This window comes from Hippopotamus amphibius, chromosome 6, assembly GCF_030028045.1.
Source record: "Hippopotamus amphibius kiboko isolate mHipAmp2 chromosome 6, mHipAmp2.hap2, whole genome shotgun sequence".
Taxonomy (NCBI): domain Eukaryota; kingdom Metazoa; phylum Chordata; class Mammalia; order Artiodactyla; family Hippopotamidae; genus Hippopotamus; species Hippopotamus amphibius.
Window position 1 is genome coordinate 15,998,440 of NC_080191.1, and position 15,997 is coordinate 16,014,436.

Here is a 15,997-nt window from a genome sequence, read left to right on the forward strand (position 1 = left end):
AAAAAAAAAAAAAAAAAAAAGTCTCCTTTGTAAGTATTCTGAAACACCCAGAATAAAATAGTTAAAGGAGGTAAGAGCTAAGAAAATTGGTGAAGCAAATACACCACATTGTAAAGAGCTTAGAAAAATTGTGAACTGGAATTCCAGGAATAAATGATTATGATTTTCACAGGAGGGTCTGGTGGAGCAATTGAGAGTTAAATAGTAGTGTCTTCAGTGCGTCTTGATTTTAAATTGCTTCCCAAGTCCATAATCAAACCATGAAAAATTATATTTAAGATGCTGATAATATTTTTGTATATTCTAATTGATCTGAAAATCAGTATTTTCTGTTTCATTCTTTTGGTTCGTAGCACTTAAGTTTCAATTAGAAAACTATCCGTAATACTGTGTCTTCAGAACAGTTGCAGCAAGTGTGTAATATAAATGATTCTTCCTCTTCTCTGTCTCATCATAATATTTTGAGTTAGTTCACGGAAAAGCACTGAAAAGAGCATCTTTCCTTATCACACATTGATGTGCTTTTGTGAATATTTAATTAATATGAATTTAAAAGAAACCTAAGTGGAGATTGGAGACTAAAGCCTGCAGTATCAAACCTGTAGTTCGAGAATATAATTTCTGAATATTTTATCTTTAATTTGGCTGTCTCTTATATTGAGAATATTGTCTTTCAAAGAACCAATATTTTCTATAACACAGTTACATAAAAATTGTTTGATTACTTGGAGAAAATGAATGTGCCAATACTAGTAAAGCATCGGTAAAAAGTAATAATCATCTTGTTTCTTTGAATAATATTTAAGAATCATGATGTTTTTTAAAGTGAGCTAATTGCCATTTTAGATAGGGTTGTATTCTTACGTAATTGTAAACAAAGGTTTACAACTGAAAACTATCGAACAGAACTCAAATAATGGAATCTTAAGCCTCAGTTAACATTTTGTATGGTATCAGATGTGGGGATTATTATTATAGTAATAATGCCTGACATTTATACCAAGTCTTACAGCTTTTAAAGTGTTTCATAAACACTATCACATTGAATCCTCACACCAAATCCCAATTTAAGATAAGGAATTTGGGACTTAGGGAGGTTCAGTTAGTCTCAGAAGGTCACATAGCTTGTAAATGGCAGAACTGAAAATCCACCTGTTGTATCAATTCCCAGAGCCAGTGTTCTCTCTGCCACGCCACACCGTGCACAGCACCCTCATGGTCTGTAACATTTCTAAGGGGATGAATAACTTACTACATTCTTTGGATTCCCCTTTAATTCAAACACTGGAAACAGAAAATGAGGGATCCTCAAAGGAAGTAATAGCTTTTGATGAGACCTCATTTAATTATGGATAATTTTTAACTACAGAAACTATTATTGATTTGATATTTTATAAACATAAATAAAATGTCAGCTCTTTGAAGCTCTCATGAACATTGCCTGTGTCAAATTTAATAATGAAAAAGACATTACTTATCAAAAGAATATATTAAATAATAAAATCTGCATAAGCATTCTGAAGAGTGTTTTCCTGTAATGAGTCCATGTCCCTCATTTCCAACTCAAGTTTGAACCTTATCCTATCACTTTTCCCTTTTTTTACTTAAATAAAAAATGTTTTTTACTGTCTTTCAGCTGTCTTAACTTCCTCAAAGATACCTTCCCTGACCCACTGTTACTATTTGTACCTGATCCTCCCTATACCCATCCAGTTGTCATTTTACATTTATTCATGGTCGGTTTTGGTTGAGGTCTGGCTGCCCCACTTGACTATAAAGCTTTGTGAGAGTAGGGTATCAATCGTGTCTCTGTTTTTGTTCACCATTGTGTACCCAGTAATAGTATGTGCTGAGTAAATATTTGGTAAACAAATGACTCAGCACACTAAGACCTTGTCCATTGTGGTTATTAGAATATTTTTCATTTTTATTATTAAAGGGTATAGATTTTGCAAAATTAAGGAACCCTGAAGGAACCCTTAGCTTAATTAATAAAGAAACCCTTTGATTGCTTTTCTGCACCAAGACATCACTGAATTTAACTTTTCAGTAAGATCACACTGTCTTTGGGTAATCTACATTAAAGATCTGATTGCTCCCCTGATCAACCTAGAAGGATCTCTGTACTGCAGAGCATTTTTTCCAACCTAAAATGTCCTCAGCTGTTAGCAGACTCATCTGATACTGATACTGCTGGCAGTGAGCAAATTCACAGTCCTGGTGAAACAGGGGATTAAAGCAATAAATCGGGAGTAATTCAAGCAGAATTGGCATGGTTTGGAGAACAGTGGAGTTACATCTTACATGGTGTTTAGATTCTAAAGTAAGCAAATACAGTAAAAAGCACTAATGATAAAATTTACCTGAAAATAACCCCAAAAGTAGAATAAGCGTAATTTTGAGTAGTCAGTCTTGTTCAGATATGCCGATTCTCAGTGAGTTGGACACCACTAGTTTTCCCTCTAGTGTTGGAGCAGATCATTGTTTCTTTAGCACCAAATGAAGTAGTTGGTTTGTATTTAGAAGTCATGCTTTATGGAGAAAAAAGGTACATCTTTGGATACTAGAATCATATGTCACAAAAGGATGTTCACACTTTCAAAGGTATTTGGGAACTAAGACTGGGAAATGCCTAGTTTATATTGTTGCCTCCCAATCAGTCAATCAATATCTAATCAATCAATCAATCTCTCTCTCTCTCTCTCTCTCTCTCTCTCTGTCACAGACACACAATGTGGGGAAGAGGGGTTGTGTAATGTATATAATCAAATTTGAACAGGTTTGTACAGAGGGAAGTGGATTACTTAGGTAATACTATTAATCAGTGCTTTCAGCCAAATTCCTAATTTCCATATAATTTGATTTTAATTTTAACTTTTCATGTAATTTATAAGTCTAAACCTATTTCCTACATATCTAAAACCTGGAAGACCAATACAGTTTGTAGTATTAAAATAGTTCTTTGATATTCTTCTGGAAAAAGGTCAGAGGAAGTTATATGTTATGAACAGTAGGAAGAAATCTAAATGTTATGAACAGTAGGAAGAAATCTAAATGTGAATAAATTTTAAATGGTGAAACAGATTTAAAGCTGATTTTTCCTTCTTCCACCTCCACAGCTATCTGGATTGTGGTCCTCTCTTTGAGTGTATTTTGCACACTTACCAGAAAGCTCCCCTCACTGAGTGCTCCCAACCTCTCTGCTATTAATAGCATCATCACTCTCCTCATCCTGGAGGCTTAAACCTTAGACCCTCCTTATCTGTTCTTATGGATCCGCTCCTACTGTTTTCTGTGTCTGGAATGCAAGGACTCTCTCCCTCTCTCCTCTTCTACAAATGTTCTAAGCCTCAAACAAACACTGTCTCTTTTAGAAAACTTCCCAGCACGTCCAATTCACTTCAGTGCTCTTCTCTAAATAACAGTATTTTATTCTGCACTTAAGCTAATTATTAATATAAATTGTTTTCTCCAATATCATTTTAATTGCCTTGAGATAAAAGGTCATATTTTAGATTTCTGAACCATCTTTTTCCTTATCTGCTGTTACATTTTCCTTAAGCCATTTGGCAAGGCTAGGATGGACAGGTGTTGATGGGGATTTGGATGAGCCCAGATATTAGGTTAAGATGCGTCAGTTGTCACGTGACAATGCTTCCATCCTGAAATTCACCTGAAATCAAAAATAATAGCACTGCCGTATATAACTGGTTCTTCTTGGGCAGATAACTTCAAACAGGAAAGATCTGAAATGACATATGAAAAGAAAACCAAGATGACACATGGAGCAAATTATTATTAACTGCTAATGTGTCAGCATACACTCCTTACATAAAGCAGCACAAATTGGTGAAGACAGTGTTCAAGATAGTGTAAAGTATCTGTGATATTTTTGACTACTGCAAAACAAAGTAAGACAAGAGACATAATTCATGAAAGAGGAAATATAATGATTATTTTAATATTTCTATTATTAAATATATTTAACTGTATATTATAAAATTTTATTTATTTATCCAGTTCAGTTAAACAGAATGTTATGAATACTCACTTAAGATATTTTTTTCAGATATTACATCAATTTAAATTATTTTTAGACAGCATTTTGCAGTCTCTTGAACTCACTATTCTCTCTCCCATTTTAGGGCCTTTGCCTGTACTGCATACTGTTCCTAGAACACTCTTCAGGTCTCTCTTCATCTAGGTGCCATCTGCTCGCTGTCTGTAACATAGCATATCTGCCTTTTCCTTCAGGAGACCTTTATGACCTTTCTAACTTGGTCACATTTCTTTGCTAAACTGTCATGCTTTTGTGTAATTTCTCTTTCATAGCATTTGTCACCATACCAAATTTGCATTTATTTATGTGACTGGATAATGTCTGTCTCCTTCATAAGGTAGATATTCAGCAAATATTTGTTACTGTTTCCTACTTGTTGCCCTTGTTCTGTGTTCCCATTTTTGTCTTCTACTTTCTCTGTCTTTTGTGGTCTTGATTGAGCATTTTATATGATTCCATTTTCTCCTTTCTTAGCATATCAGTTATACTTCTTTTTTTGCTTTTCTTAGTGGTTGCTGTAGAGTTTACAGTGTACATTTACAAGTAATCAAATTCCACTTTCAAATACCACTATACCACCTAATGGGTGGTATATCTGTATGTCATGTGTGTAAGCATAAAACATACATAAGTATATGTAATTGAATACATCATTGTTATTGTTTTGAACAAAGTGTTGTCTGTTAGGTCAATTAACAATAAGACAAAAGTTTTTATTTTTACCTTCACTTATTCCTTCTTCAGTGTTCTTCCTTTCTTTACATAGATCCAGATTTCTGGCCTATATTATTTTCCTTCTTTACAAAGAATTTCTTATATTTCTTGCAAGGCAGGTCTACTGGTCTACTGTTAACAAATTAACTCAATTTTTATTTGTCTGAGAAAGTTGTATTTCTCTTTCACTTTTGAAGGATAATTTCACAGGGTACAGAATTCTAAGTTGGTAGGGTTTTTTTCTCAACACTGAATATTTCATGCCACTCTCCTCTTGCTTGTGTGGTTTCTGAGGAGAGTAATTCAGGAGTAATACTTATCTTTGTTCCTATATAAGTAAGGTGTTTTTCCCCTCTGGCTTCTTTCAGGGATTTTTCTTTACCTTTGATTTTTAGCAGTTGGAAGATAAGGTGTAATTTTTTGCTTGTTTATTCTGTTCGATGATCTCTGAGCTTCCTGGATCTGTGGTTTGGTGTCTGACATTAACTGGGAGGGACAGACTTCTCAATCGTTATTGTTTCAAATATTTCTTCTCTTACTTTCTCTCTACCTCTTCTGGTATTCCCATTATACGTATGTTACATCTTTTGTCATTGTCCCACAGTCCTTGGATATCTCTTGTGGTTTTTTTTCAGCCTTTGTTCTCTTCGCTTTTCAGTTTTCAGAAATTCGATTGATATATCCTCTAGCTGAGAAATTCTTTCCTCAGCCATGTCCAGTCTACCAATAAGCTTACCAAAGGCATTCTTCATTTCTGTTAGTGTTTTTGTCTTTAGCATTTCTTTCTGATTCTTTCTTAGGATTTCCATCTCTCTGCTTACATTGTTCATCTGTTCTTACGTGCTGTCTATTTTATCTGTCAGAGCCCTTAGCATATAAATCATAGTTGTTTTAAATTCCTGATCTGATAATTCTAACATCCCTGTCATGGCTGGTTCTGATGATGGCTCTATTTCCTCAGATTGTGTTTTTAGCCTTTTGGTATACCTTGTGATTTTTTTCTTGACAGTTGGACATAATGTACTGGGTAAATAGAACTGCTGTAAATAGACCTTCAGTAATGTGATGAGGTGGGGCATGGAGGTGTAGGGGGAATATTCTCTGGTCCTATGATTAGGTCCCAAGTCTTTAGTGAGTCTGTGCATCTGAACCGTGAACTTCACAACTGTTTCTCAGGGATTTTTACCCTCCCTCCTTAGGTGGGACAGGATAGCTAGAGTGGGCTGGAGTCGGGTATTTCTCTTCTCCCACGTGCAAAGCTAGAGCTGGTTACAGTTGGGTATTTCCCTTCCCCAGATCAGTTGGGTTTTGATAATATCCTAGCGAGTTAGGCTCCAGTTAACTAGTTTCTCCTGAGAGCAGGCCTTGTTAAGAAGGACAGAGTGCTCTAGCATGTTTTAGAATGGTTCTTTTCCCCTCTCCTTGTTAGAAGCCCAAGTGGATTTCCCTTCTCAAATGGATTCCAGGTGAGTTGTTGGTTTTTTCAACCTGTTCAGTTTTTTGTTAGGATGGATTGGTGGCTTCTAAGCTTGCACGTGGAACCAGAAACCCCCAATTTTGAACAATTTTATTTTAATCTAATTTATTACAGTAAGTCTTTAAGTTAATGATCCTGGTCTTCACCCTATTCTTACTTCACCAATTCTATTCTCATCCCCTTTCTCCCAGCCCTGCCCTATTTCTTCCACTCATCCTGTAAGTCTTCACTAAAATTTCACTTTTTCTGAGAAGCTTTCATTGACCTTCTAAAATAACTAAGTCCCCAAACTGAGTATCCCTTCAGCACTCTGTACTTACCATATCATAACATTCATTTCCACTTCACAGAACTTGTTTTTCCCTGATGAACTCTCAGTTTCTGGTTCATTGCTTCAGGCCCACTGTCGGGCATAGTATTTGATGCCTACTAGGATCTCTTACTTTTGTTGATTGTGTAAGTAAGGAAAGCATTCATGAATTTTAGATGTATTATACATTACTAGCTTTTGCTTAAAATTAATAGCAGTATTGAACAAAGCAGAATTTTAAGGGATGTGGTTGTCTTATGGTTTTTCTAAAACATGTTTTAAATGTCAGTAAAGCTAAGAAGTACAGTAACTATTATACTTTTGATACAATACATTTATTTTTATATATCTATATATATATATGGGTTTGTTTGTTTTTTCAGGATGCAGAAGAGTACACAGATTTGCCAGTAAGACACAATGAAGATCATATGAATAGCGAACTGGCAAAATGTCTTCCTTTGGAATCAAATCCTCATTCATTTGACAGCCCTCACACCAAAGCACATCTCCTGCTGCAGGCACATCTCAGCCGAACCATGCTGCCCTGCCCAGATTATGACACTGATACCAAAACAGTGTTGGACCAAGCTCTCAGAGTATGTCAGGTACGAAAGTCATTTCTAATTACCTACATTTTCTCTTATTAAGATACTTGCATTTAAAGATTTTTATTGGCATTGTTGAGAAAAATCTGGTCAATCAAATCAAGGATTTTTGAAGGAAAAGCAAACATAAACACAATAAGATGGCAGTTTCAGTCATCCATTCAGTCGAAATTTACTGAAGGTAAACTAAGTGCCAAGTACTTTGCCGGGTTCTGAGCAAACCGTAGTAAACAAGGCAGAAGAGAACCTGCTGTGATGGGCTTTCACTAGAGATGGTGAAGACAGACAATTAGAAATATGTCAAGTGGCCATCACTGCTATTTTAAAATAATAATAAAGTGTAATAAAGGAAATAAGGAGAAAGATGGAGGGTGCCATTTTGTACTATTTTTTAATATGGTCCATCTTGCTTATAAGGTGACATTTAAGAAACAAAGGAAGGGAGTAAGCCATGGGGTTATTCCAAACACTAAGAAGAGGTAGTGCCGGGATTCATGTAGGAACTTACTAGGCATATTCAAGAAAAACCAAGGTGGCCATTGTAAAAAAAAAAATGAAAAGGCGTGGTTAGAAATGAGGTCAGAGGGGGTGGGAGTGGAGATTATAGATAAAATGGGGTCAGGTCATGGAGGGAGCTTGCAAACTGTGATAAGGGTTTTGAATTTTCCTCTGAATGAGAGGGAAGCTATAGAGCAGTGGTTCACTAATGCTTATGGGGTGGTTATATCTATGAGTATTTACTATACTAATTAAAATGGAAACATTCTTAAATATTTATTACTTCATTTAAAAATAACAGTAGTATACCCATTATTATATAATGATTTTTCACGAAAAATAACTGTTTTCCAAAACAATTAGTGAGAATTATAATCGCGTTTTACATTTTTGCAAGTATCTTTCATATCTAGCTTAATAGAAGTCTGCTAAATTAAACACCTTTTGCAAGCACTCTGTTACAATATGGTGTTTTGTTGTCTTTTTTTTTTTTTTTTTGAGCTCTTTATTGGAATATAATTGCTTTACACTCTTGTACCAGCTTTTGAGGTGTACCAAAGTGAATCAGCTGTATTTATACATATATCCCCATATCCCCTCCCTCCCGTGACTCCCTCCCCTCCTCCCTGTCCTGGCCCTCTAAGGCATCACCCATCATCGAGTTGATCTCCCTATGTTATACAGCAACTTCCCACTAGCTATCTATTTTACACTTGGTAGTGTATATATGTCTATGCTACTCTCTCACTTCCTCCCAGCTTCCCCTTTGCCCCCTGCCACCCCAAGCCCATGTCCTCCGGTCCAGTCTCTGCATCTGCATCCTTATTCTTGCCCTATCGCTGGGTTCATCAGTACCATATTTTTTTTAGATTCCGTATATATGAGTTAGCATACAGTAGTTGTTTTTCTCTTTTTGGCTTCCTTCATTCTGTATGACAGACTCTAGGGCTATCCACCTCATTACATATAGCTCCATTTCATTCCTTTTAATGGCTGAGTAATATTCCATTGTATATATGTGCCACATTTTCTTTATCCATTCATTTGTTGATGGGCATTTAGGTTGCTTCCATGACCTGGCTGTTGTAAATAGTGCTGCAGTGAACATTATGGTACATGTTTCTTTCTGGATTATGGTTTTCTGTGGGTATATGCCCAGTAGTGGGATTACTGGATTATATGGTAGTTCCAGTTTTAGTTTTTCAAGGAACCTCCAAACTGTTTTCCATAGTGGCTGTACCAACTTACATTTCCACCAGCAGTGCAGGAGAGTTCCCTTTTCTCCACACCCTCTCCAGCATTTATTGTTTCTAGATTTTTTGATGATGGCCATTCTGACTGGTGTGAGGTGATACCTCATTGTGGCTTTGACTTGCATTTCTCTAATGATTAGTGATGTTGAGCATGTTTTCATGTGTTTGTTGCCCATCTGCATGTCTTCTTTGGAGAAATGTCTACTTAGGTCTTCCGCCCATTTGTAGATTGGGTTATTTGCTTTTTTGGTATTAAGCTGCATGAGCTGCTTGTATATTTTAAAGATTAATCCTTTGCCTGTTGCTTCGTTGGCAGGAATTTTCTCCCATTTTGAGGGTTGTCTTCTTGTCTTGTTTATGGTTTCTTTCGCTGTGCAAAAGCTTTTAAGTTTCATGAGGTCCCATTTATTAATTCTTGATTTTATTTCCATGATTCTAGGAGGTGGGTCAAAAAGGATCTTGCTTTGATGTGTGTCATAGAGTGTTCTTCCTATGTTTTCCTCTAGGAGTTTTATAGTGTCTGGCCTTACATTTAGGTCTTTAATCTATTTTGAGTTTATTTTTGTGTATGGTGTTTGGAAGTGTTCTAATTTCATTCTTTTACATGTAGCTGTCCAATTTTCCCAGCACCCCTTATTGAAGAGGCTGTCTTTTTTCCATTGTATGTTCTTGCCTCCTTTGTCAAAGATAAGGTACCCATATGTGCTTGGGTTTCCCTCTGGGTTCTCTATTCTGTTCCATTGATCTTCCTTTCTATTTTTGTGCCAGTACCATACTGTCTTGATCACTGTGGCCTTGTAGTATAGTTTGAAGTCAGGAAGCCTAATTCCACCAACTCCATCTTTCCTTCTCAAGATTGCTTTGGCTATTCGGAGTCTTTTGCGTTTCCATACAAATTGTAAGATTTCTTGTTCTAGTTCTGTGAAAAATGCCATTGGTAATTTGATCGGGATTGCATTGAATCTGTAAATTGCTTTGGTTAAGGTAGTCATTTTCACAATGTTGATTCTTCCAATCCAAGAACATGGTATGTCTCTCCATCTGTTTGTATCACCTTTGATTTCTTTCATCAGTGTCTTCTAGTTTTCTGCATACAGGTCTTTTGCCTCCTTAGGCAGGTTTATTCCTAGGTATTCTTTTTGTTGCAATGGGAAATGGGAGAGTTTCCTTAATTTCTCTTTATGCTTTTTCATTGTTAGTGTATAGGAATGCAAGAGATTTCTGTGCATTAATTTTGTATCCTGCTACTTTACTGAATTCATTGATTAGTGCTAGCAGTTTTTTGGTAGACTCATGTCATCTGCAAAGAGTGAGAATTTTACTTCTTTTCCAATTTGAATTCCTTTTATTTCATTTTCTTCTCTGATTGCTGTGGCTAAAACTGCCAAAACTATGTTGAATAATAATGGTGAGAGTGGGCTCCCTTGTCTTGTTCCGGTTCTTAGAGGGAATTCTTTCAGTTTTTCACCATTTAGAACAATGTTGGCTTTTGGTTTCTCATATACAGTTTTTATTATGTTGAGGTAATTTCCTTCTATGCCCATTTTCTGGAGAGGTTTTATCATAAATGGATGTTGAATTTTGTCAAAAGCTTTTTCCACATCTATTGAGATTATCATATGGTTTTTATACTTCAGTTTGTTGATATGATGTATCACATTGATTGATTTGTGTATATTGAAGAATCCTTGCATTCCAGGGATAAACCCCACTTGAGCATGGTGTATGATATTTTTAATGTGCTGTTGGATTCTGTTAGCTAGTATTTTGTTGAGGATTTTTTGCATTGGCCTGTAATTTTCTTTTTTGGTGACATCTTTGCCTGGTTTTGGTATCAGGGTGATGGTGGCCTCATAGAATGTGTTTGTGAGTGTTCCTCCTTCTGCTATATTTTGGAAGAGTTTGAAAAGGAGAGGTGTTAGCTCTTCTCTAAATGTTTGATAGAATTCACCTGTGAATCCATCTGGCCCTGGGCTTTTGTGTGTTGGGAGATTTTTAATCACAGTCTCAATTTGCGTACTTGTGATTGGTCTGCTCATGTTTTCTATTTCTTCCTGGTTCAGTCTTGGAAGATTGTACTTTTCTAAGAATGTATCCATTTCTTCCAGGTTATCCAATTGATTGGCATATAGTTGCTTGTAGTAGTCTCTCATGATCTTTTGTATTTCTGTGGTGCCCATTGTTACTTCTCCTTTTTCATTTCTAATTCTGTTGATTTGTGTCTTCTCCCTTTTTTTCCTGATGAGTCTGGCTAATGGTTTATCAATTTTGTTAATCTTCTCAAAGAACCAGTTTTTAGTTTCATTGATCTTTGCTATTGTTTCCTTCCTTTCTTTTTCATTTATTTCTGCTCTGATCTTTATGATTTTTTTCCTTCTGCTCACTTTGAGGGTTTTTTGTTCTTCTTTCTCTAATTGTTTTAGGTGTGAGGTTAGGTTGTTTATTCAATATTTTTCTTGTTTCTTGAGGTAGGCCTGTATTGCTATAAACTTCCCTCTTAGAACTGCTTTTGCTGCATCCCATAGGTTTTGGGTTGTTGTGTTTTCGTTGTCATTTGTTTCTAGATATTTTTTGATTTCCTCTTTGATTTCTTTAGTGATTTCTTGGTTGTTTAATAGCGTATTGTTTAGCCTCCATGTGTTTGTAGTTTTTACAGTTTTTTTCAGGTAATTGATATCTAGTCTCATGGCCTTGTTAGAGAAGATGCTTGATATGATTTCAGTTTTCTTGAATTTACCAAGGCTTGATTTGTGACCCAAGATGTGATCTGTCCTGGAGAAAGTTCCGTGTGCACTTGAGAAGAAAGTGTATTCTGTAGTCTTTGGATGGAATGTCCTATAAATATCAATTAAATTGAGATGGTCTAATGCATCATTTAAAGCTTGTGTGTCCTTATTTATTTTCTGTTTGGATGATCTGTCCATTGATGTAAATGGGGTGTTAAAGTCTCCTACTATTATCATGTTACTGTCCACTTCCCCTTTTATGGCTGTTAGCATTTGCCTTATGTATTCCTATGTTGGGTGCATAGATATTTACAATTGTTATATGATCTTCTTGGATGGATCCCTTGATCATTATGTAGTGTCCTTCCTTGTCTCTTGTAATAGCCTTTACTTTAAAGTCTAATTTGTCTGATATCAGTATTGCTACTCCAGCTTTCTTTTGGACTTCCACTTGCATGGAATATCTTTTTCCATCCCCTTACTTTCAGTCTGTGTGTGTCCCTTGGTCTGAAGTGGGTTTCTTGTAGGCAGCATATAGAAGGGTCTTGTTTTTGTATCCATTCAGCCAGTCTGTGTCTTTTGGTTGGAGCATTTAATCCATTTACATTTAAGGTGATTATTGACATGTGTGTTCCTATTACCATTTTCTTAATTGTTTTGGGTCTGTTTTTGTATGTCTTTTCCTTCTTTTGTGTTTCCTACTTAGAAAAGTTCCTTAAGCAGTAGTTATAAGGCTGGTTTGGTGGTGCTGAATTCTCTTAACTTTTGCTTGTGTGTAAAGCTTTTGATTTCTCCATCAAATCTGAATGAGATTCTTGCTGGGTAGAGTACTCTTGGCTGTAGGTTTTTCTCTTTCAGGACTTTCGGTATATCCTGCCATTCCCTTCTGGCCTGCAGGGTTTCTGCAGAAAGATCAGCTGTTATCCTTATGGGTTTTCCCTTATATGTTGTTTGTTGCTTTTCTCTTGCTGCTTTTAATATTTTTTCTTTGTGTTTAATTTTCATTAGTTTGATTAATATGTGCCTTGGTGTATTTCTCCTTGTGTTTATTCTGTATGGGACTCTCTGCACCTCTTGGACTTGATTATTTACTTTCCCATGTTAGGGAAGTTTTCCACTATAACCTCTTTAAATATTTTCTCAGACCCTTTCGTTTTTTCTTCTTCTGGGATGCCTTTGATTCTAATGTTGGTGCACTTAATGTTGTCACCAAGGTCTCCGAGACTGTCTTCCATTCTTTTTATTCTTTTTTCTCTTTCCTGCTTTGTGACAGTTATTTCCCCCATTCTGTCTTCCAACTCACTTATTCGTTCTTCTGCCTCTGTTATTCTGCTGTTTATACCATCTAGCATATTTTTAATTTCGGTTATTTTGTTGTCCATTACTGTTTGTTTGCTCTTTAGTTCTTCTGAGTCCTTATTAACTGTTTCTTGTATTTTCTGTATTTTGTTATCAAGATTTTGGATCATCTTTACTATCATTACTCTGAATTCTTTTTCAGGCAGTTTTCCTATTTCCTTTTCATTTGTTTGGTCTTGTGGGGTTTTTTCCTGCTCCTTTGCCTGCATGGTGTTTCTTTGTTTTCTCATTTTGTCTGATGTATAGGATTTGCTGTCTCCTTTCCCTATGCTGCCTAGTAGTAATTCCTCTTATCTCTGCCCTCTGCGCCCTATGGTGAGGTTTGTCCAGTGTCTTGAGTAGGCTTCCTGGTGTGGGCAGGTCTTGTGTCTGCTTTCCGGTATGTGGCTCTGTGTCTTTTCTCTCTGATAAGCAGGGAATATGGTGTTTTGATTGAAGTACATGAAAGAAATTCAGCCTCACAAAGATATGTAGTTTAAAGAAGGAAGAGTATTTTTATAGCCTTTTCAGAAAATTGTAGATATTCTCTGATACTGTACAAAATCTTGATATATTATATTCCTTAGTTAGTTGCAATGTGGAATCTGAAATCAAATCTATGAACTTTATACCTTGAATGCTGTAAGCCTAGGCAAGAAATGATGGTGGCTGGGCCAGGTTGGTATGGGTAAGACTGGTGAAAATTGGTTGGATCCTGTATATTTCTTTTTTTAAGGGGAACTAACAGAATCTGCTTATGGATTGGACAAGGGTTTTTAGGGAAAGCAAGGAGCCAAAGATGTTTCCAAAGCTTTTCTCCAGAGCAGCTGGAAGGTTGGAGCTGCCATTTGCTGGGAGATGACTGTGAGAGGAGCAGGGTGGGAGAGGCTCACCTGAAGGATTGAGCTCATAAGAGATTTTGATTTTCTACATTACACCTTTTTGGACATTCTTGTAATTAAAAAACAATTTTTAAGATTTTCAAGAGACTTACGGTATTTTTAAAGGTAGAGTAAATGAGTCTGTGAAGATTTGTGTATAGGCATTTGCAAAATTGAAGACTTAGAAAAAACCCAACTATCTTTCAGGTTATAGGACACTGCAAAATATTACAATTCCATTTATTAATTCTGTATCTGTGTAGAATAACTACATAAATATGTGAAAATATATTTAGAGAGAAGATCCAGAATAGCATCCATCAGAAGATTAGCAGTAGCCGTCTCTGTGTAGCAGCATTGGGGGTGATTTTTAATTTCTTTTTTATGCTTTTCTAAAATGTTTGAATGTTTTCAATTGAGCTAACAATTTTGTTATCTGGAGAGAAAAAAAAAAACCTTAATTTTGTTATTTAAAAGAATAGGGCTGTTTCATAAAATAGAGCATGCACAAACAACCAGGAATTAGAAGGGAAAGAAGCCTATAATAAACAAATTTTTTACACCCTTTTTTGTAACTAACATATGGTTTATCACTCTAGGAAGATGATTTGCCACTCTTTATTAGTCACACTTTATAAACAAAGGTTAAAGTTCCTAAAGTTTTAGCTGTGGCCCTGGATATTCATTTGTGTTTCCTGTAGCTATTTTTTCCCCCTCAAACACTGACCTGTTAATGAACTCAGGGGTCAGGAAGGGTTGGAGAGAGATTGCAGGAGGAATTAAATTTTTATACTTAACGGTATACTTATAGATGTACATATTTAGATATAAAAGTTATAATGTATATCAACTCATTTATACTTTCTTCTTCACCACTCAGTCAATAATGATTCAAAGGCTATGTAATAATAGAAATTAACAATTTCACAAGGAGTCTATTTCTAAATTTACTCTAAGGGGAAAGTATTCAGTTAAGTACTTTTAGCCTCTGTTTAGATATTCTTATATACTGCTTCTTGGATATTTGTATTTCTTGAATTTTTTTTTACTCATTCTAAATAACATCTAAAGAGAAATAGTTTTCTTTTAATTATAAAAGTAGTACACTTCATTGTAGAAAATTTGGGAAAATGTATTAAAATTAAAGTCACTCACAGTAATTACATCTTCACCTCCACGAATGTGAGGCTCTTTTTTTGGTTAATGAATTAAATTTTATTTAAATCAGAAAGTATTTTTAATTTTTTCATTTTGAAGTAACTTCAGACTTATAAAAAGTTTGTGAAAATAATACAGTGAAATTTCCATGACTCTTTAACCCAGCTTCCCCTAATGTTAACATCTTGCCTCAGTACTGGTCCAGTCCTGTTAACTAATCTACAGACCTCATTCCAATTTTGTCCATTTGGATTTTATCCCACTAATGCCTTTCTCTGTTCCAGGATCCAGTCCAGGGTCCCAGATTGCATTTAGTTGTCACGTCCCCTTTAGTCTCCTTGACTTTCAGGACGTGTTGGCACTTGTGAGATATCTGGCACTGGCCTGGTATCTCAGAGCTGTCCCTCAGTTTGGGTTTGCCGGCTATTTCCTCATAATTACATTGAAGTTCTACATTACTGGCAAGAATACCGTAGAAGAAATGTTTTGTCCTCTCATATCATATCAGGAGGCTTGTGACACAGATGTGTGTTATTACCAGAGCTTTTAACTTTGTACACTTGAGGTGGTGTCTGCCAGGTCTCTCCACTGTAAAGTTACTTTTTTTCCTTTTGTAACTAATATGTTGTGATGAGATACTTTGAGATTATGCAGTTATCCTATTTCTCATCGTATTTTCCTACGTTATTTTCATCATCCATTGGTGACTTTTGCCTGAAACAGTTATTACTACTGTGATTTTCTATTTCTGTCATTCCCAGAATTTCCATTTTCTTCCATTTATTTATTTACTTTATTCACTTATTTATTTATTTATATAGGTATGGGCTCACGGGTGTTTGTTTTTATTAGAGAGTGATTTTAGAGACCAAAACCTGGGTGCTTGTTGACGCCATCACTACCTGGGTATCATTTCCTCCGGCCCCCTCAGTGGGCAAAGCTAGGAGATGTAAGTATGTATACATAGACATCTA

The 15,997-nt window shown here is 35.8% G+C and overlaps 1 protein-coding gene across 2 annotated transcripts in view; it reads left to right on the forward strand.

Moving 5' to 3' along the window:
* Positions 1-15,997, forward strand: part of ASCC3 (activating signal cointegrator 1 complex subunit 3) — a 330,464-nt gene that overhangs the window by 289,045 nt on the left and 25,422 nt on the right. For both annotated transcript variants that reach the window (XM_057737877.1, XM_057737879.1), the window contains one exon: positions 6,945-7,169. In XM_057737877.1, the coding sequence (XP_057593860.1) occupies positions 6,945-7,169 (225 nt within the window). The remainder of the gene's footprint in view (positions 1-6,944; positions 7,170-15,997) is intronic.